The 22,642-nt window shown below is 38.9% G+C and overlaps 3 protein-coding genes across 4 annotated transcripts in view; 1 reads left to right on the top strand and 2 right to left on the bottom strand.

Annotated features, from left to right (window-relative positions):
• Positions 1 to 4,304, bottom strand: part of pitpnb (phosphatidylinositol transfer protein, beta) — a 28,508-nt gene extending 24,204 nt beyond the window's left edge. The window contains exon 1 of the mRNA XM_061733982.1: positions 4,240 to 4,304. Within this exon, the coding sequence (XP_061589966.1) occupies positions 4,240 to 4,259 (20 nt within the window). The 5' untranslated portion in view covers positions 4,260 to 4,304. The remainder of the gene's footprint in view (positions 1 to 4,239) is intronic.
• Positions 4,305 to 9,021: 4,717 nt separating this feature from the next.
• tmed2 (transmembrane p24 trafficking protein 2) lies at positions 9,022 to 13,105 on the bottom strand. Of its 2 annotated transcripts, XM_061733983.1 has the most exons (5): positions 12,755 to 13,105; positions 10,994 to 11,186; positions 10,855 to 10,872; positions 10,493 to 10,600; positions 9,022 to 10,414 (listed from the first exon to the last, which is right to left on the bottom strand). In XM_061733983.1, the coding sequence occupies exons 1-5, from the start codon at positions 12,932 to 12,934 to the stop codon at positions 10,290 to 10,292; spliced, it is 624 nt and encodes a 207-aa protein (XP_061589967.1). In that variant the 5' UTR covers positions 12,935 to 13,105; the 3' UTR covers positions 9,022 to 10,289. The 2 variants fall into 2 exon arrangements, with proteins under 2 accessions (XP_061589967.1, XP_061589968.1); XM_061733984.1 differs by lacking the exon at positions 10,855 to 10,872 and having other exon boundaries at positions 9,154 to 10,414; positions 12,755 to 13,103.
• A 6,337-nt stretch (positions 13,106 to 19,442) lies between these two features.
• The window catches only part of ptpn11a (protein tyrosine phosphatase non-receptor type 11a), a 28,321-nt gene continuing 25,121 nt past the window's right edge, over positions 19,443 to 22,642 (top strand). The window contains exon 1 of the mRNA XM_061733977.1: positions 19,443 to 19,744. Within this exon, the coding sequence (XP_061589961.1) occupies positions 19,731 to 19,744 (14 nt within the window). The 5' untranslated portion in view covers positions 19,443 to 19,730. The remainder of the gene's footprint in view (positions 19,745 to 22,642) is intronic.

Raw genomic sequence — 22,642 nt, 5'->3', positions numbered from 1 at the left:
TTTGGTTGTTTTTTTTAAACTTAATACATTTTACACAAACCACAACCAGATTCCTTTGAGAATTAAAGGACAGCTTACTCACAACTGGTTACTGATACATACTGGGTCATGGAAAGACAGTATGAATAAGACCAGACTTAAGACTTGTTGAATTCATCATATGTCTGATTTTGTCATAATGCCAAGAAAAGAAAAAAAACTGCCCCAATTGGCTCAGATTGCCACCTTAAACTTGATGAATGAACCATAACACATGCCTCTCATTTTGAGCAAAACTCATCTTAATTTTAATCTGATTGTGTAAATTAGTTTGATCTTAAAATCACTTCTAGATTTGTTCAGTTTAAGTTCAGCATAAGACTCTGTAATACCATACTACTTCAAAAGGAAAATTATTGTAAATCAAAACAATAATTTTCAAACATTAAATCTAAAACAGACTACATTTTACACTTTTAAGTATCTTATTGTCCATTTTTTGGTAAAAAGAGTGTTTGTTAATGGCCCTGCGATGACAACACAGCAGTAATGTGGTGTTTAACTTCTGCTTTCACTCCATGAGGACTAACTGCAGAGGAGAGTAAGTCTGAACTAGAAAGAGCTTTGCAGGATTAAAGACGACCGGACTGAGAGGTTTGGCACAGGATGAAGGTTTGCATCTCAAGTGGTCGTGTAGGGCTGATGACCTGAAGTTACACAACTCTGCGGTGAACTCTTTGTACACTTTTAGAGACGACACAAGCACCTGTAGCACAGGTACACGAATGTTTCATCACAGCCAATAGGCAGCTTTTGCAAAATGGTGTTTCAAATCATCACGTTTTCATTTACTATCAGCACCTGAGAGAATAAATACATCTGTTTGCTTCATTGTTGGAAGTTTAACATTCATTTATTAGAGACGAAAAAAACTTGGAAAAAAAAGGAAATATGAGACAATTTCTAAAGTGAGCACTAAACAAGCTAAAAATTTGTGTCATTAATTTCCAACAATCGACAAAAATAACCTTTTCCACATATATCAGTGATGCCTAACTCCAGTCATCGAGGGCTGCTGGCCTGGAGGGTTTAATCGTTTCCCTGCTTCAACACATCTGATTCAGATTCATTTGTTATTAACAGGTGTGCAGACCTTGATGACAAGCTGATGGTGATCCACAATTTATTTTGAATCAGGTGGGTTGAAGCAGGAAAACTAATAAAACATGAGTTCGACTTCATTTTGAACTCAAAAACCCTACCTCTAGGTAAGAGTCTGGCAATCCTTTGGAGGAAACTTATTTTAGCCACTTGTATCTGTGATCTCTCTCTTTAAGTTACTGTCCACAGCTTTAGGTCATGGGTGGGAGTGGGAACAATGACTGACTGGTTAACAGACTCTTGCTTTTTGGTTCAACACTCACTTCATCACAACAGGCCAGTACAAACACCACATTACAGCAGACGCTGCACTGATCTGTCAATCTCCTCCCATCACTACTGACCAAGATCCCTAAATAATTATTAATGATCAGCAGCAGCAGCCGCCAATAACTGAAAATATGGAGCCAGTTAACAGGCAAGAACATGTGCACAGGCCTGAGTTGCTCAACATGCGACTCTGACCTTTGCTTTTTCAGTATATCAGTCATTGGACAAGAAAACAAAAATTGCAAAATAATAATTCCTGAAATAATTTTTTTTTATTGAAAAATTATTCATTTCCTATTCTAAAATATGTGTTTAAATTCATGATATTATCTAATTACTATATTAATTGAATCTAATTATATTCCACTTACAATAATAAAAAACGTTTACATTTATAATTATTGAAATTCTGGTTTATTTAAAATAAATATTTAATGACAATTGTTTCCTTAAAATAACTAATTATATTACATTGATTTACTATCTATCATTATTGTAATTAACAGCTCTAATCATGGTGTAAATACCTGTGACCTTTGGTGTGGATTATTTTATTAATTACTTAAATTGCCAAAAAACAAAACAAAGCCTTGTGGTTGTCGTGATACCTTGAAATACTTTATTTTAGTGAAGATATTTTGTTTTACTCGAGTATGTTTTGAGAGCACACCGTTGCTGCTGGGTTCACTGCACTGGTTACACCTGGGCACTTCCTGCTGCTGTTTGACTGCATCACCTGTCACCACCTTTCGTTTTAACCAATTCAAATGTTTATCAAAGAGTAAAATAACAATAACAGCTGTCATTAACCGCTTGTACGTGATTTCCATCTTGGAAAGCACCGCTATTTGTAAAGGGTGCGCCTTAAATCAGAGTAATGTTAGACTTCAGATAAATCCAGCAGCTTAACACCAACAGAGAGTGGAAGAAACACTAAAAATGACCTTATTTTATGGGCGATTTTGTCAACTACGCAACATTAGCCGCTAAAACGAGGCTAACTATGTGACGCCGCTGCTACAACCTTACGAGGGAACCTCCTGCTGTACTTTCTGTTCAAGTCACGGCAACATCTGGCTCAACAACTGGGCCCAGCTCAACCGCGGTTGAATTGGTTTGATATTGGATATTATGAATTCAACACCCATACAACTTGTGATACATACCACTGATTTTGGTCAAACCACTTGTGATGTGTTCATGGTCATCTAGACTATATATCACAAAACAGTAATTATTAAAAAAAAAATCATATATATGGGCTGATTTAAAAATCATATATATATATATATATATATATATATATATATATATATATATATATATATATATATATATATGGGCTGATTTAATGTGGTTTAATGAATTCAACACCCATAAAACTTGTGATACCACTGATTTTGGTCATATTGCTTGTGATGTTATCATGGTCATCTAGACTATATATCACAAGAGAGTAATTATTATAAAATCATATTATGGGCTGATTTAATGAGGTTTAATGAAAACAATTGGTGGTATGTATCACAAGTTTTATGGGTGTTGAATTCATTAAACCTCATTAAATCAGCCCATATACAGCAATCCTTATGTTAAATTTAATACCTTTTTCACTACCTTCAGATTTTTTTTAAAAACTGTTACAACATTAAGTGTTAATCACGGACCTTTTAACATTAATACAGATTTTGAACTATAGAACACTATACAGAACAGATTTATAGACTCATTGATGTTGAACAGAAGTTTCACATTTATTTCACTTTGTGAATGACAATAAAATAGACTGCTTAAAATGTAAAAGGTAAAAAATAATACCAATTTAAAAAAAAATAATACCTCTGACAGTGAATTTAACACTTTTAATGGCCTTAAATTTGGCAATTTTCATTTATCACTTTTTAATACTTTTTAAAACCCCGCGGAAACCCTGATATATATGATTTTTTAAATCAGCCCATATATATGCACATATATATGATTTTTTTAATAATTACTGTTTTGTGATATAAAGTCTAGATGACCATGAACACATCACAAGTGGTTTGACCAAAATCAGTGCTATGTATCACAAGTTTTATGGGTGTTGAATTAATAATATCCAATATCCAATATCAAACCAATTCAACCGCGGTTAAATCCAGCAGCTTAACACCAACAGAGAGTGGAAGAAACACTAAAAATGACCTTATTTTATGGTCGATTTTGTCAACTAAGCAACATTAGCCGCTAAACCGAGGCTAACTATGTGACGCCGCTTCTACAACCTTACGAGGGAACCTCCTCCTGTACTTTCTGTTCAAGTCACGGCAACATCTGGCTCAACACCTGGGCCCAGCTCAGCTGTTCAATCCGGTGTGTAAAACCCCGAACTTGAGGGTGTATCATTAGCAGCTAGCCGCGCTACCAGCCGCTAGGTCCGCCGGTAAATCCGGCGGAGAAGAAAACCTTTAATCTCTCCCTCACGACACCACAGTTCACCATAAAGGCACTTTAAAGTGCTGCACGCGTTATTCCTGAAGCGCCGGTGGTGATTGAGTGAAAGTGCGCCGTTGTTAGGCTGCACTTGTGCAGGTTTTTACGTCTTTAAGGAGCTAATGTTCCCCCTCCGAGGCTAGCGGGAGCTTCCCGTTATCCTGATCCACTCCGGCTTTAAGCCGGCTTTTTACCTCCTTTCCCCGCCGCAGCACGGCCCAAACAACGCCGGCGAAAGGAGCACACGTGTTAATTGTTCCCTAATACGATCATGGAAAGGTGGAAAAGGCAGAAATAATCACGCTGGAAAAGAACAAAAAAAAAAAAACCCCAGAGAGAAGACTTCAGACTCACTATTCCTTGATGAGCACCATCTTCGTCACCTGGTCTGCGGCTGCGCAGTGCGAGTCAACGCCACAAAATTATCAACAAGTCCTGTCCGCCCTCCAGCGCGACTCTGATTGGAGGAGACGTGTCACGTGCCCGTGTGTCATACGCTGGAAACGCCCTTCTGATGACGTTCACGCAGCTTTAATTACCTTGTGTTGAATTGTGCTATTCAAATAAAATTGGCTTGCCTTACTGTTTTATTTCTTCTTAGTCTTTCTTAGTTAATCAGTCCTGTCTCATGATATTATATTATAGTCTAATTTATCCATACTTGACGTATTGCAACATTGTTTGGGGCGCTTCTTATTCTTCGTACCTTAACCAATTATTTCTAATTCAGAAAAGATTCTTGAGAATGATTTCATTTTTTCTCATCAAGCACCTTCTGCACCCTTATTTAGCAAATTTAAATTATTATCAATTTTTTCTATTAACAAGTTTCAAACATGCCTGTTTATGTTTAAGTTCATTCATTTCAAAGAAGACATTCAAGGCACTTTTCATAATTTTTTTCTGTTATCATCAGCTATTCATTCTTATTCAGTTAGAGTTGGGAAGAACTTTCATTTACCTCTTTGTCGTACCTGCAGTCACCAATCCTTTATCAAATTCCATGGCCCTCAACTCTGGAACTGTTTAGATAGATCTCTTAAGTTAGTGTCATCCTTAAAAATGTTTAGGACCAGCTTGGTGGGGTATCTTTTATATAGACAAAATTAACAGGCTATTCGTACTAAAATGAAATTGCCATTTCATGGATATTTTTGTTTAGGTGTTTATTGTATTTTTCTTTGTTTCTTTTACCTTTTCTTTTTCCTTTCTATTCTTTTTCTATTGATTGATTTGTTTTGGTGATTTTGTATTGAGGGGGAGGATTTTTTATAAGCCCTTCGGGCTTCTTTTCCTCTCCTGCACAAATTATTTGTCCTTGTATGATAAAAAAAAAATTACTGTTGTCATTGTGCAAATAAATAAATAAATAAATAAATAAATACTGTTTTTAGCTGGTGCAGTAAAAGTATCGAGCTCTATGTTTAATATGGAGGTCAATGGAGATTGACCCCTTGCTGGTGCAAGACACATAGTTGTGTCGCTATGGTTTTCACACTAGTTTTAAGGCTGGTTGCAATGTAAACGCGACACTCTGCCTGCACTGACATTGACCAGTAACAGCCCTGGCAGCCGTCATGTGGCTTGTGGTAGGGCGTTTGACTGGAGGTAAAACACACTTGTGAACGCGGCTCATGTGTGTGTAATCTGGTGCGCACCGAGACCGCAGCAACATCCGTCAAACCAGCCTCGACTGGACAACGGGAGTAAACTCGGAACAACAAATCAGAGATGGATGGATGTAACGAGCGAGAAGATATTTCGGACAAAAAATTTTAGACTTTGTGTAAATATCTCTAAAAATGGGAAACCGAATTCACTTTCCTAAAGATTCGCCGGATGGGGTTCAGTTACGAGTTCTGAAAGATATAACAGCTGGAGACACAGAAACATCATCAGTCATCAGTCATGAATGCCAGAGAGCCACATGAGTGAAAATGACAAATTAAAAGAAAATGTAAATGTTTCACTTGAAGACCATCTTCAAAACTGAAAATATTGAAAATAAATAAATGTTTTGTTATTCCTATTTAGGATACACCCTGGACTCGTCCCCAGGGCCACATATAGACATACAGCCACACACACATTCATGCAACATGTTTTTTGGAAAAGCGGAAGGGGACTGGAACTGGAGTACCCAGAGAAAACCCATGCAAGCAAAGGAAGAGCGCACAAACACAGAAAGTGCCCTGCTGGGTATCGAACCAGGAACTTTCATGCTGCAAGGCAACAGTGGTAATCCTGCTCCACATATTTTGAGAAAGAAGTAAAATAAAGTGTAAAATCCTAAATCATCACACCTCCACCACCGTGCTTGACAGCAGGTCTGAGGTGGTTCTGCTGGTTTCCTCCAAACATGGTTCAGGACATGAAGACCAAACATCTCCACGTTGGTCTCATGTGTCCAGAGGACATTGATCCAGTTGTCTAACATTTAAAGCTGCACTATGTAACTTTTCCACCTTAATATCACATTTCCAGAGTCATTGTGATGGTACATCAACTTACAACAGGTTTAATGACACCTCTGTCATGGTATGAGGGAGTCTGTATCACCTTCACTGGCACTATGTAACTTTGAGGTGCATGGTAGGAACCCTGCCACACTAAAAAACTACACATTTGTACGGCTTTGACTGCTTTACGGCATACGTCACTTCCCCCTCCTTCCCGATTCGCAGTCGAGACGAAAATGGGCGGGGCGTGGAGCGCGGCTCTGCAGAAGCTGGTAACCCGTTGCTGTGTTGTGGCTGCAGCAGCTCCACACAACAGACGTGGGGAAAAGATCGCTAATGGTTTAACTTTTCACCGGTTTCCTGCTCGGAGGCAGAACCACGGAGGCCGAGTATCTAATATAACAGAGTAAAAGAGTGAAAGAGTCGTCGGCTCGCTTGGATCGCGGCTGTAACGACCAAACATAAACTTCCACACAGTAAACCACAAACACTCACACAGACCGGGTCGGATCAAAACACGGGTTTTATTCCCCACTTCGCCAGCTAAACACAGTTGCTGGCCAGCTCTCTGCGGTGCAATTAACCCCAATCTTCAGATAAAACTAGTTTGTTGAGGAAAAAATATTAACTCTTATTTGTAGCTGCAGAGGAAAAAAATAATCTCACGAGGAAAACAAAAATATTGCTCACGCCTCGGAGCCTCTTCAGCATAATATAGCAGTAAAAAAAAAAGAAAAGAGAAGTAAGAGTAATACAAAACATGTACTGTATGTTGTACTATTATACAAATTTATTGAAACGCATGGCGAGTCAAACATTTACCAAAGCAGCTTCCAAACACTCCTAAACAAGGTAGCCGGAGACGGTGGTTCTGCAGAACTGCGGCAGTAAATCCCTTCTAAAGAGTGGAGCTCCGACGAGGAGCTCCACTCTTTAGTAGGGATTTCATATGGATCCAAACCGTTAATAATCATTATTTTCTCCATATACCGCTCCCTGGCTTCCTAGTTTAAGGTATCCCGGTAAATTCCAGTTCCTTTCCAGCAGTTTAACATCTTTTTTTTGCGATCTGTCTGTTCACTTGGTGAAACAGAAAAGTCCGTCCCGTCTTCATTCGCTATCAAAACAAATGCACGCGACGGGACAGGATCTTTCCGGCAGTACGCGCTGGTGCTCATGGGAAACGTAGTGTTCTTTCTGGTAAAGCACTACCGCTTTTGTCCAAAAGATGCCGCCAAACTCAACAAAAGCTGAAAGTTACGTTGTGCTGCTTTAACTTGTTCAAGGACTCCTTTAAGCTCCGAGAGGTCGCTCCTGGCTTTCTTTGATCTTTGTACAGATGCCTTCAGAGAAGAACCAAACATGATGAGGCAGCGTTCAGCTTTTATGGTCCTCACCTGTGGAACAAACTCCCAGAATGCATCAGGCAAGGCCAGGCAAGTTTAATTGTATAGCACAATTCAACACAAGGTAATTCAAAGTGCTTTACATCAACATTAAAAGCGGCAAGACACAATAAAACAGTAAATGACAAATAAAATGAAATTATAAGAAAAGAGGTAAAATAATAAAAAAGTAAGGGCAGTAGAGTACAGCAGGTAAGTAGTTAATTTAAGAGTGTGCTTCAGTAAACAGTAATGTTTTTAGCCCCGTTTTAAAAGGAGCTGACAGTTTGAGCAGACCTCAGATCTACAGGAAGTTTGTTCCACCAGTGAGGAACAGAAAAACTGATTTACAGGGATGGAGCCACCAGGAGCCACTGACTCAGCGAACTACCACTCCAAACCACATGGTGGCACAAGTGCACCACGTTTAATGCTTGTCAACAACAAATAAAAGATGAAGAAGATGGGACAGATAAACCCAGAGCGGTGGATAAAACAGTGGCGACACATCCATAGGACTTTTTTTTTTAAATAAATCTTTATTTTTCATGATCTGCAAAAAATTAAACGTTTTGTGAAATCAAATACTAAAAAAAAAAAACAGAACTCACAGCTGTATCTAATATTGAAAGTAAGGACATTTCAGACTCTGGATCAATGGAAGGCGGTCCTGTGGTCTCAGTCCAGATTTACCCAGAGTGATGGACACATCAGGGTAAGAATAAGGCAGATGGAACAATGCTCCCATCATGCATTGTACCTACTGGACAAACCTGTGGGAGTGGGACTATGACCTGGGGTTGCTGCAATTGGTCAGGTTGAGGTTCAGCAGCGTCATGGAGGTAAGCTTACCACCTGAAGATACTGAAGAACCAGGTTGTTCTCCCCTGGTGACGCAGACATATTCCAGGATAACAATCCCATAATTCATCGGGCTTGAATAGTGGTTCAGGGAGCACGAGATATAATTTTCACAACACAGAGACCCGACTTGAGCCTCACTGAAAATCTTGAGGACGCCCTGGAGAAGACTTTCCACAGCGGTCCGACTGTCCCATCAATCTGAGAGAAAAATGAATGCAACTCTGGATGGAAGTAAATGCATCCATAATCAAAGATGAAGGTCCAACCAAATGTTACATTGGCTTTGTTCGGACAGACGGGGTATGTTCAGCTTCTATTCTCGTAATGCAGTGAAGTATAATTATCAAAACCTGCTGACAAGGCCAGCTTCGCGTGTTCTCACTAGTAATGATAAATTAATGTCTGGAGTTAAGAATGACATCACAGTATTGTACAGAATATTGGCTTTATTATGAAACCTGGGGCATTTTTTTTTTTTCACAGAACCATTCTACCTTTGTACAGACCCATTTATCAGATTTTGTTTTGACCACAAAAGACAAGACGGTCCAGAGCAGGTGTCCAGTCGGAGCTCCCTAAAGACTGTTTAATAGAAAACTGAAGCATATTTGGTGACATACAACACTCACGGTCTCATAGCTGCTGCATGCAGCGTGGCAGGTCAGTGGCCGGACCTGTTTTACAAAAAGGGCTCATTCAGCCAGTTGCAAGTCACTAAACACGCTCTACACAAGAAAAAAAAAAGTTCAAAAACTGTATACAATCATATCATTCCAAAACCCCAACAAAATAATTATAATAGAAGCAAGTAAAGCACACAGCAGTTATTGGGAGTCAGAAGCCCCAGCCCCCCCTCAGCCAACCCAAATCAACTTCAGTATTCCTGACCACTTTTCTTTGGAGCTGAACCACAAATAATTCAATTAAAACCTAATCTCCCTACCTTGGTTCAGGATATTCAGACCAAGTTTTGAAAATGAAAATAAAATTTTTTTTAGACCTTTTTTTATCTTAGTGGGGAATGAGCCATCTTCCTGGGAAAGATGTCCCCCCCCACCCCCGAGCTCAGTGGGGCCCGAATTGTTGCCTTATCAAGAATTGGGTAAAAGCTGTACAGTTTCCCTTAAAGACAAGCTGCAGCGTGTATCCTTCAGATATTCAGAAGCATACATCAGGAGTGCAATTTGTTTAGGTTTGAGAGCATCAACACAATAGGAAATGGACACTGGCTCTGACACGGAAACATGAGCATCTGCAACTTGGATTTCATGTTTATCGTTTGAAAAAGTTCCCACTTGAACATTAATAAGAGCAAGATTCTCTGGTGGCAACTCCACTTCAACCCTTCCATTCACGTGAACTCATAAGTCTCCCTCAAGTGACTACACTGACTGAAAATGAAGAGCCTTACAGTCTCTTGCAAAACTGGTAAGTAAGTGGTACTTGACTACAGCTTTGGACAATAAAAATGTTATTTAAAAAAAAAAAAAAAAATAGACGTTTGTGGCAGAATCATGTGGCCAATCCAAACACATTTAGAAAGAAGGAACCAAACAAGTAACAGGAGAACAAAACATCTGAGATCCAATCATGTATCAGTTTTACTCAAAACAGCCAGTCTCGTTTCCAGCGTGTAAATAACATCCTTGGTTTGGAAGAAAACAGTGGAGGACACACAGGGATCGCTAGGATTGCTCTAAACCACTCGCCGCACTTCGAAAAACCTCTTCAGGTAGTAGATCTGTCCAAGTGTCATCGCCACCAGAACCAGAGCTTCGAAGAAGGACCATAGGACCACTCTGCTGTTTGTGTTGTCATTGACTAAAAGGTGAAAAAGAAGAGTTAACAGTCATGTCACCCTTTCATTTGCAGCGACAAATCGTCCATTTGTGTTCTTACTTGCTCTGTGTATCCTTTCGCGGACCTCCATGTACTCCTGCTCGTGCTTTACTGCCGTCATAGCAACGGCCAGTTCATTGATCATCTCCTCCAGCTTGTTTTGATGAGCTGAAACAGGCAGAAAGTAATCCTCACTCAGTAATAAGTGACTGTGCACAAAAAAAAAAGCATGCAAATACATGCTAAAATCTTCACTCTTTGGGCAGGTACAAGCAGTCATATCACCTGCAAACACTTCAACCATTTGTCTAAAAGAAAAGGCTTCATATTAGTTTCCACTATGGAAGCATCACTAGTTAGAGAAAGCAGTGCATCACAAACTCAAATGTTTGCAATTTGTCATAGCCTGCCCCGTTTCCTACCATCCCAGTTGTCACCACCTATAAAAAGGGGAAAAGCGCCCAAAATAAAGTCAAAAAGAAATGAAATAAGATGAATTAATGCAACACAGTCCATAAGAGAAAAGGCTCAAAGATGTTTTCATAGATTCCCTCTTTGTACCTTCCGTCTCCATGTCCTGGCCTTTAGGAGCCTCTCCGATGTCGATGGTAAACATGACGATCTTGGGTGTCATGGTGGACATCTTGTTGCTGAAGCAGAACTTGTAGGTTCCGTCCATGTGTGCAGCCACCGAGTACTTCCCACTGGACTCTCGGTCCCCTTTGTAAATCTGCTTACCGTCAGGCCCCGTTATCTGGACAGAACAAATACATACTCAAGTATGTAGCATTTTTTGCATCAAGATTAATTCAAAAATCTTGACAAAAGAATAACCAAAAAACCAAACAATTATTAATCATAAAAACAAACTAAATTACAAATATTTTAACTGGCATTCAAAACCAAATAACAGTGGCAGGAACAAGTCTGCTCCAACTGCCTTTGGTGGGGAAACATCTACACATACGGTCATTTTCTAATTTAGTCAACATGTCACTATAAATATACAGTTTGTTTACAATTTCTTTATAATCCAGTATTCATCAACTAACTAGTGACAAATAACTGGCATTCTTCAGTTTATTTTGAAGACATGCAGTACAGGAGAGTTATAAACAAAGACATCAATAATCTGTAAGAAAATCTTGATTTAAATCTATCATGAAAAGTCCTCCTTGAATTGGTTTAAAAGTATTTCTCATCAGCCGTTTCATAAATACAATATTAATGAGAGAAAAGTTTATTTTGAAGTTATGTAGTACAGGAGAGATATAAACAGACTATAATCTGTAAGAAAATCTTGATTTAAAACTATATAAACAATATAAAGTCCTCCTTGAATTGGTTTTAAAGTATTTCTCATCAGCTGTTTCATAAATACAATATTAATGAGAGAAAAAAATGAAGGTGAATAAAACCCTCAAGACTATATTCTAGGAGCCATATGTTAGCACATGAGGGAAGGAAACAGCAGTCAGTCTGTCAGACGAACATAAATACAGGACGTTTGTGGAAAAATGTTCGCCCTAACTTGATCGGAATCAGAACCAGAACGAAGTTTATTGCCAAGTAGTTTAACACACACAAGGAATTTGTGGTGATTGGTGCCATTTCTCTTATAAACCTTAAATGTCCTCGAAACTCATTGGCTGCGGCAGATAGCACATTAGCCGGATGCGATGCTGCACTTCCTACATCATGATTCTTTAATCAAACCATTTTGCTCACGAATAATCAATAGTGCAGCATATATGTCAGCATAAACTAGGACAATTTATGAACAATAACGAGATGCACGTAATAGCATGCAATAAAACAGGTGAATAAACCCGGCTGGGTTGACAGGAACCCCGGTTAGCCGAGGCCTGGTAATAATGCTGCGTTCCATTTACCTCGGAAGTCGGAACTCGGAACTGGGAATAACGTCACAGCCGAGTTATCAGCGTTCCAGTTACAAAGTAGGAAAACAAGTTTGTAGTTCGCATATACCACATGAAAAATGTAAATTACACTATAGCAGCATATATATGCCGAACAATACTTGTATACGACTGATTTAGTGTGACCAAAACTAGAATGAAGTGCTACGAATTTTTACAGAGCTCTCTTCTACTGTTTACAACCGGGGCAGCCATCTTGGAATGTGAACTCGGGGGTGGTGAAGACTCTCCCACTTTCCCAGTGGGAAATCCTACTTCGAGGGGCGTTCCAGTTGAAAATTCCGACTGGGAACTGGGAAATCCCCACTTCCGAGGACAAATGGAACGCGGCATAACATCCAGCCTGCATGTGTCCGCCTGGCCGCCCGGCGAGCCCCCTCACCTCCACGTCGATGTCCAGGAAACCTCCCTCGGCCACCTCGAACATGAGGCCCATCTTGGTGCCGGAGTTGACCCGCTCGTAGAAGCACTCGTCGGCGTGGGCGTCGATGCTGACGAAGTAGCCGGACGCGGTGGCCGACAGGGCGGCCAGCAGGACCAGCAGCTCCGACGTGGTGAACATGGCTCAGACTGGTTGTTAGAACTTCGAGGACGGTGGGTTTTTATTTTTTTCGGTCTCTTCTCCTGCGGAGGTGTCGGTGTTCGTGCGTGGACCGGGACCGCTGCGAGAGCCGCACCAGCTACCGCTCTCAGACTGCCACGTACGGGCTCACGCACGGCAGCCCGGGAGGGACAAACTTGTGCGAGCGCATGGCGCAAAGGCGAACTGAAGCACTAAAGCACTAAAGCAGTTCACGTTTTTTTTTTCTAGGCTCAACCTGGCAGGTTTTGAGGAACAATCTCTTACCTTAATAAAAAGACTGCAAAAAGGCTTTTTGATAGAAGATATTGACAAAGACAGCATGCATCGATGTCTAATTGATATTTTCATTTTGTATCAATGCTATTGTTTATGGAGGATTTTTTGTGCCAAAATTAAATAAATAAATACATCATTAATTAATTAAAATGGGAATGAAATATATCATTAATTAATTAAATGTGTCATTAATTAATTAAAATACAATTCATTTTAAGTAAAAATATATATTTATTATTTCAGCATTTAATTAATTAATGACACATTTAATTAATGATTTTGTGTTGCGTGTGAATCATGAAATGTAAAACTACATTTAATTAATTAATGACACATTTAATTAACGATTTCGTGTTGCTGAATCATGAAATGTAAATGTAAAACTGTCAGTTTTTTTACTTAAAAATTAATTGTATTTTAATTAATTAATGACATATTTCATTCTAATTTTAATTAATTAATGACACATTTAATTAATTAATTATATATTTCATTCCCAGTTTAATTAATTAATGATGTATTTATTTATTTACTTTTGGCACAAAAAAAAAAAATCCTCCATAATTGTTTGGATTATTCTTAATTGAATCATCCATTCCCGCTTTATCCATTGCAGGGTCACGGGGTCTGCTGGAGCAGTGGTCCTCAACCTTTTTTCAGTGATGTACCCCCTGTGAAATATTTTTTCAGCCAAGTACCCCCTAACCAGCGCAAAGCACTTTTGGTTGTAAAAAAAGACCTAAAACAGAGCACTGTGCCATCAGTAACTGATGTATTAAACATAAAAATATTGCTGCTACGCTTCAACCATGACTCCATCGTTGGTCCAAGTGATTGACAGGTGAAGCCAGGTGGCATTTGACAGGTTAGGTGGAACCATCCTGGTGTGGAGATACTCTGCGGTTTTAGGATAATAAGTTGAATAGCCTACTCCTGAAGATAAAATTCATTTTATGAATTTATACTTATATTTTTCTCAATTATTTATGAAATATTTATTTTTAAAGGATTTTTGCATGGATGCTACTTTTTAAATATATGTATATTTTAAAATCTCACGTACCCCCTGTAGTGCCTTCACGTACCCCCAGGGGTACGCGTACCCCCATTTGAGAACCACTGTGCTGGAGCATATCCCAGCTCATCACAGGTGAGAGGCAGGGGTTCACCCTGGACAGGTTACCAGTCTATAGCAGGGCCACATATATACAAACAACAGACATACTCACACTCACACCTACGGGCACTTAACCAATTACCAATTACCAATCACCAATTAACCTACTACACATGTTTTTGGACTGTGGGAGGAAGCCGCAGTACCCGGAGACAACCCATGCCGGGCCTGGGAGTCGAACCGGGAACCCTCTTGCTGTGAGGCAACAGTGCTAACCACCAAGCCACCGTGCTGCCCTCAATGGATTCAATTCAACTAAATTTTATTTATATAGTGTCTATTACAACAGAACTTGTCACTAGGCGCTTTCCAGAGACCCAGAACATGACCCCCGAGCAATTATTACATAAACATAACATGAATAATGGAAGGTAAAAACTCCCCTAGTGGGAGAAAAGCCTTAAGCCAAACAATGGCAAGGACAAACTCCCCTTTAGGAGGGAAGAAACCTTGAGTAGGACCTGGATCATAAGGGGGGACCCTCCTACCAGAGGCCAGCTGGGCAGAGCAGGAAAAAGGAGAACAGACAGAAAGAATGAAGAACAGAGAAAGGAGAGATACATGGGACAATGGCTAACTGGTGCACCCCGTACGAGATCCACCTTAGAAAAAACAGACGAATGTTCAGTCTATAAGTGTGTTAAATTTAATTGTTTTCCCTCTTGAAATTGTTTATACATGTTACATTTACATAATATTCTAGTGTTGTATTGTCATTTAATTTAGGTGCGGTTCTGTTTAACTGCCCAATGCAGGCAGACTTTGCGGCTGAAATCGGGACGTCCCTTATTTCTTTTTCTGAAAGGTGGCAACCCTAGTAAGCATATAGCAGACATCTACACAGACAGGTGGAGGAAGCAGCGGGATGATCAGAGGGACATTACACCCATAGTAAATATGCCTTTTGTTAGGATTTTATGAAATTGTTTGAAGGGTTTTTCTAGAAGATTCTACACTGGTGGTTTTTCTCTATTTGCAGGGTCACATCCTGTTCAGGAGTTTAGCTATAGTTCATCTATTTTTTCTATTTGCAGGGTCAACCCCTATTTTATGACTAGGCTGTTAAAATAGTTCAGATATTTACTCTTCATTAGGTGAAGACAATGAAGAAAAACAGATGTTTTAACACTGATGGGTCTCATCTGTTATCTGGGTTGACATCTCATGTAGGAAGCAATAAACAGGGATATATGGCTAAAGGTCTGATATGTTGGGCAGCTGGCTCCACCGATGGGGTTCACGTACAAATAACACCTCCCTTTTTAGTATAAATACAACTGGATCGATGACCAATGGGTGCATTTCTCTCCTGCCTATGTGGTTTGAGAGAGGTGTACCTCTGGCTGGAAAACATTGTGCATGATATAATAAAGCTTGTAATAACTTTGATTCTGTTCACTGGTTTTCTCATGGTACACCAGACAAACAAACACGAAGACCTTTCAATTTTATAAATAAATATCGTGCCCTGAAACCATCACTTTAGTAAAAAGACCCCCCCCCCCCAAAAAAAAAAAGTCCGAGTAAAAGCAAGCTGCTACTGAAAAAGATTCCTATGACTTTTATGTTTGTTTTTTTTTAAACTTAACTTTTTTGTATTTTGACATTACAGAATACTTTTCTTTTTTTAAATGATATGTCGTACCAGTAATAATAACAAATACAATACATATAAACAAACACTCCTCCCACAGCCCAAAAACATGCGTAGTAGGTTAATTGGTGATTCTAAATTGCCCGTAGGTGTGAATGTGAGTACCGTATGTCTGGTTGTTTGTCTCTGCGATGGACTGGCGACCTGTCCAGGGTGAACCCCTGCCTCTCGCCTCTAATGAGCTGGGATAGGCTCCAGCAGACCCCCGTGACCATGCAAAGGATAAAGCGGGTATAAAAAAATGGATGGATGGATGGTTAAACAAACACAGCAGACAGGGTCAGCTAGAACAAGATAAAAAATGTCTTCATCAATCTTAAGCGTAAGGGCGGGGTTGTAGTAGTGGCTTTGGTTTAGGCCTTTCATGTCCATAACAGTCTTTCTATGGTAATCCCTTGTTCATGTAGCATTTACATACATCATGTTCTTCCATATATCCTCAGGCAGTAAACTATTATACCATGTCATCCCAAATCCAAGTAATGATTTTTATGTTATTAATGAAGATAAAAACAATATTAATGAATGAGACAGAGTCAGATTATATTATTACCAGTCCAAAATGTTCTTCAAAATTGTTCTTTGTTTTTCTATGTTTGAATGATCTTGCCCTGCCTTACCTTTCTGAGCTTCTTCACCCGTACAACAATTCAAGTTGTTCTTATGTTATGTTTTTACCGGTATATATGATGATTTTATCTGCTTTAGATAGATCACTGGCTACCTCACAGAGAGACCACAGTACATCAGATTGGAGGACTGCATATCTGACACTAGTCAGCAGCAACGGAGCACCACAGGGGACTATGCTCTCCCCAGTCTTGTTCAGTCTGTATACCTCTGACTTCCGGTATAACTCTGAGCTCTGCCACATGTGGACAACACTGTGATAGTTGGTTGTGTCAGGGATGAACAGGAAGAGGAGTACAGGAGCCTGATTGAGGACTTTGTGACTCGCTGCAGTGCTAACCATCTGTAGCTAAACAACTCTGTCGTGGAAAAACCCATCAAATGCTTTTTAATGTGTTCTTTCCAACTAGGGGAATAACTGGACTGAAACTGAGTGTCCAAGAATAAGACTTGAGAAATGATCCAGATTTCAGTAGATGTAATTAAACAATTGCACGCAAAAGGGTCAATACATACATGAGGTGTCTCGATGCAGAATGACAATGAAACCAAGGAAACATCATGATCTTAATGCACAAAGGATGATGCATTCTTACAATTCGAGTAGACAAAAACATCTTTAAGGTCAATGTTAATCTTTTTTGAGCAGACTATCAGTCTGTACATTTAGCAGGGCCAAGGCTGTTCTCACTTCTCATCTACACTGCTGTCCTAAGAGTCAGCCGCTAGTTTGACACTTTTATCTGACAATCACCATATATTTGCACCTTATTTTACTTTTGCACCTTTAATTTTGCACTAATGAAAAAACCTGTATCAGCACAGAGAACTTGCAAACTGCACGCAGAAAGACTCCTACTGGGAGTTGAACCACCGCATGGCCCAAACTCCATTTGATTTGATTTGTACCAGTGGACCTCATGGTCGGCGAGGGTTGGTATGGTAAAAGTATTTCTACAAGATAAGATGGTTAAAGATCATTCAGATACTTAAAAACAACTAGAAGGACCTTGAAATCAATCCTGAGACAGACGGGGAGCCAATACAGTGATCTTAAAACCAGAGTAATATGGGCCCTCTTTCTGGTCCTCGTCAGCACATGTGCCTTCAGAATTCTGGAAAAACATTTGCATAATGAGGCAGAAATGCTTAAGGTAAAGTAAAAAGAGGAGACAAGGAAATGTAAAAATAACAAATTCATGAATAAGGAAAAGGAAGAACAATATATATATATATTTCTTCTTTCATTTTTAATTTAGTCAGTTTTGGTCCTCCATATGTGTCATCTTCAAGTGGTTGACTTTTAGCTGCGATCCTTTTTGTAATGAATCTGAAGAATCACTTGATCATATGTTTCTATTATGTCCTGTCTCACAAACTTTTTGGCGTGAAATTAGAAATTGGCTATCTTTAAAAATGAACGACATCCCAAAATGAGAAATCTCAAATATTATTTTTTACATAGATACAATTGACAAATCAGTGTCTCTGGCTAAATATCATATATATTGTTGTAAGTGGAGAAACAGTAAAGCCCTCTTTCCAATGTTTTTTAAATGGTTTCAAACGTTGTTTTGTCTCTATAAAAAAATGAAGTCAAATAACTCTGCAAAAAAATTATTAGCTGATATATCAAAGTATCTTTTATTTTAATCTCTTTCTGAAATGTCGATGCTATTTGCCTTAAAATGCCTTACTGTTTTTGTTATTAATTTTATGTATGTTTATGTTATGTGTACTGAGTCTACAAAGCACCGAATGGTCTTGGACCAAAATCCATGCTTGATCTGTTAGTTCCTATGAAGCTCCCAGACCCCTGAGGTTCATCTGGATCTGGTTTGTTGTGAACAAGAACCAGAACCAAGCAAGGTAAGGCAGCGTTCAGTTATTCTGCTCCTCACCGGTGGAACAAACTTCCTGTAGACCTGAGGTCTGCTCCAACTGTCAGCTCCTTTAAATCAGGCCTAAAAACATTACTGTTTACTGAAGCGTACTCTTAAAGCAGCACAATGTAACTTTCAGCTTTTGTTGAGTTTGGCGTCTCCTTTGGACAAAAGCGGTAGTGCTTTACCAGTAGTGTGGAAGGGTTCCTACCATCCACCTCAAAGTTACATAGTGCCAGTGAAGGCGATACAGACCCCTCAGACCATGACAGAGGTTCATTAAACCTGTTGTAAGTTGAGTACCATCACAATGACTCTGGAAATATTATATTAAGGTGGAAAAGTTACATTGTGCTGCTTTAAATTAAATACTTACCTGCTGTACTCTACTGCCCTTACTTTTTAACAACTTGTGCTTTTTATTATTTTACCTTTTTCTTTTAATTTTATTTGTTATTTACTGTTTTATATGTGTCTTGTCGCTTTTAATGTTGATGTAAAGCACTTTAAATTACCTTGTGTTGAATTGTGCTATACAAATAAACTCGCCTTGCCTTTACCTTATTGTTTGTGTAGTATCTCTTGTTAATGATACCTCCCAAAATATGTTCTATTTTCTTATATTGTACTGTATTTTCTCCACAAGCAGTTTGTATAAATGTGTGTTTTTGTTTATAAATTGTGTTCAATAATGATAAAAAATTAAAAAAAACTTTTAGCTGCGATCTGTCATGAAGCAGGGTTAAAATGCGCATGGGCTCTTTAATTTAGTCATGGGTGTCGCCGGACGGGCGGAGACGGTCCACTAACTGCCTCTGTTCGAACGGCAAGAGTCGCAGCGGAAAAAAAACGCCATGTTAGGGTGATCAAATCCGCGCACACCCAATGCTGCATGTCGCATGTTTGGTGACGTCCAAGAGTCGAGTGGCTGGGAAGTCTGTGGTCCGACCTCAGGCCTGGTTGTGTTGTTGTTGCCGTCGTCGAAGAGGCGATAAAACCCAGGTGGATGTCTCAGTAGCTCCCGGGGCCCGTTTCGACCGGGTGTGAACCGATGAAGCTCTTCATTGACTGACTGAAGCGGAAACGGTCGAAGGTGTTCGCCTGCTAGCTGAAGCTACTGCTAACTGCCAGCGAGGAAGCGGCGAGAGGGAAAAGATGACATCTCGGAGGTAAGAGGCTGAAAACAGCCGGGCTGGCGGGGTTTAGCCGGACCCAGCTGCCCGTGCAGCGGTCACCTAAACCGCAGAGAGCCGAGGCTCGCCGGGACCGCCGGTCCCTGTCCGAGCTGCTTCAATAAACTACTCTGAAAGTCCGCCAACACTCATCTGACTGGCTTTTAAAGTCCACTTCACACCTGATGGAAGCTGGGTGTCCTGTGGAGAAGCAAGGGGTTTAAAAACTGTCAGTCTGACCACCAAAAGTTCTGTTACACCCAAGTTACCACCGCGGTTGAATTGGTTTGATATTGGATATTGGATATTCGACATTCAAAGACATCCATTTAACTTGTGATACATACCACTGATTTTGGTCATATTGCTTGTGATGTGTTCATGGTCATCTAGACTATATATCACAAGAGAGTAATTATTATAAAATCACATTATGGGCTGATTTAATGAGGTTTAATGATGATTTAATGAATTCAACACCAAATGAATTCAACACCCATAAAACTTGTGATACATAACACCGATTGTTTTCAAACCACTTGTGATGTGTTCATGGTCATCTAGACTATATATCACAAGACAGTAATTATTATAAAATCATACTATGGGCTGATTAATGTGGTTTAATGAATTCAACACCCATAATAAACAATTGGTGTTATTTATCACAAGTTTTATGGGTGTTGAATTAATTAAACCTCATTAAATCTGCCCATAATATGATTTTATTATAATTACTCTCTTGTGATATATAGTCTAGATGACCATGAACACATCACAAGCAATATGACCAAAATCAGGGGTATGTATCACAAGTTTTATGGGTGATGAATTCATTAAACCACATTAAATCAGCCCATATATATGATTTTTAAATCAGCCCATATATATGCCCATATATATGATTTTTTTTAATAATTACTGTTTTGTGATATATAGTCTAGATGACCATGAACACATCACAAGCAATATGACCAAAATCAGTGGTATGTATCACAAGTTTTATGGGTGTTGAATTCATTAAACCACATTAAATCAGACCATATATATGATTTTTAAATCAGCCCATATATATGATTTTTTTTTTATATGATTTTTTTAATAATTACTGTTTTGTGATATATAGTCTAGATGACCATGAACACATCACAAGTGGTTTGACCAAAATCAGTGGTATGTATCACAAGTTTTATGGGTGTTGAATTCATAATATCCAATATCAAACCAATTCAACCGTGGTAGTCTGACCACCAAAAGTTCTGTTACACCCAAGTTACCATGTGTTAAAACCAGGGGTGCAGATCCGATGTCAGGATTGGGGGGGACACCAAAGTTATTTTAATTTTTAATTTTTTGCCAATATGCAACTCATACCATGCCATAAATTGGTAAAGGCTCGCCGAAAAATACTGCACAGGGAATAATTTATTGTGCTTACCTTTCTTGTTTATTTGTCCTAAACAGCCAACAGTGTGTGTCACTGCTTATTTAACTGTTATATTCGTAAATCATAATTTTAAGGGTTTTGGGCATGTAGTGTCTACTCATCTCAAATTCTTCTCACCATCTTCCCTTTATCCTATGGAACTACTTTATGCACGATCAATTGATATATGGATGAAATATGGAGCCCTAAACAAGTTGTTTAAACTAACTGATCATGTTTTAACACAGTTATGGTGGTAAAAAGTTTAAAAATATTAATTCAGACTAAAAAAAAAATGTATGGAGTAGCAATACTTTCATTCTGTACACTTCAAAACGCACCGTGGATGTATTATTTTTTTAGAAATATATTTTTAATTAATATTCTACATATTCAACCTTTTAAGTCTGAAAATACATTTGTTCAATTTTGAATAATTTAGGGTATTTTTATTGGGGGGGACAATTCATGTTTTTCAGAAATTGGGGGGGGGGGGGCATGCCCCCCCCCGTCCCCCCCGGGATCTGCACCCATGGTTAAAACACTTAAAATATTCCTGTTAACTACTAAAAACTACTGTGTAATTAAAAACTAGTAACTAACACGTCCAGTGTTTTATTACTTTCGAAAAAGAGATAATTAACTACTTAAATTGTAGCATTGTACTAAAAATAAACCCCTCAAGACTTGCTCATAGAATATCTGTTCTGGTGTAGATTTTTGTGTAAATTTAACCAGGAGGTTTAGTTAAATACTTTGTCCAGCTTTTATAAATGTCACTAAGTTATTCCTTCAGCAGGGAAAGAAAAACAGGCATTCAAGCCATTCCTTTATTTAAATCATGTTAAGCACGATACAATAAACACACACAGACGCTCAGTTGTGAGCCCATAAAGACAGTTCTGTCCAATCAAAACACAGTTTGAATGTTCTGCAAAGAAAAGCAGGCATCAGCTGAAAACTTAAGAGTTTTATACATTACAGTAGTGACACTTAAATACCCATTGAGCCAGCTGCTGAAGAACTACAAAAAAAACGTTAAATTTAGTTTTGATGTTTTGCCGTCATAAATCATGTTCCAATGAAAAATTCTTACTTCATTAATAAAATGTCATGTTTTTTGAGAAATCCATTTTTGCTGTGACTGGTGCCAATTTAGAGATGCAAATCTGCCCAAAATCGTCCCAGAAAACTCACAATCTTTGCATCTCTGAAGTGATGTGGGTCTAAACTGCTCATCAATTCAGTTGACCATGCAGAACCATGGTACTGATCCAAAAAAAAAAACAGTGCTGTTTGAAAGGAACTAATACATGACATGGATATCAAATAAAACCAGTCTTGCCTGAAAAACTTCGATGACGCAGCTATGACTACATGTACCAAAATGGCCAATTTCGAAAGTTTCTTTAGAGAGAAAGTTTAGAAGACTTTCTCTCACTACAAAAATATTTGTAGTGAGAGAAAGT

The sequence above is a fragment of the Cololabis saira genome, chromosome 11 (genome assembly GCF_033807715.1).
Source record: "Cololabis saira isolate AMF1-May2022 chromosome 11, fColSai1.1, whole genome shotgun sequence".
NCBI classification, from domain to species: domain Eukaryota; kingdom Metazoa; phylum Chordata; class Actinopteri; order Beloniformes; family Belonidae; genus Cololabis; species Cololabis saira.
Note: the sequence above shows the minus strand (reverse complement) of the source record. Positions and strands in the feature narration are given on the sequence as shown.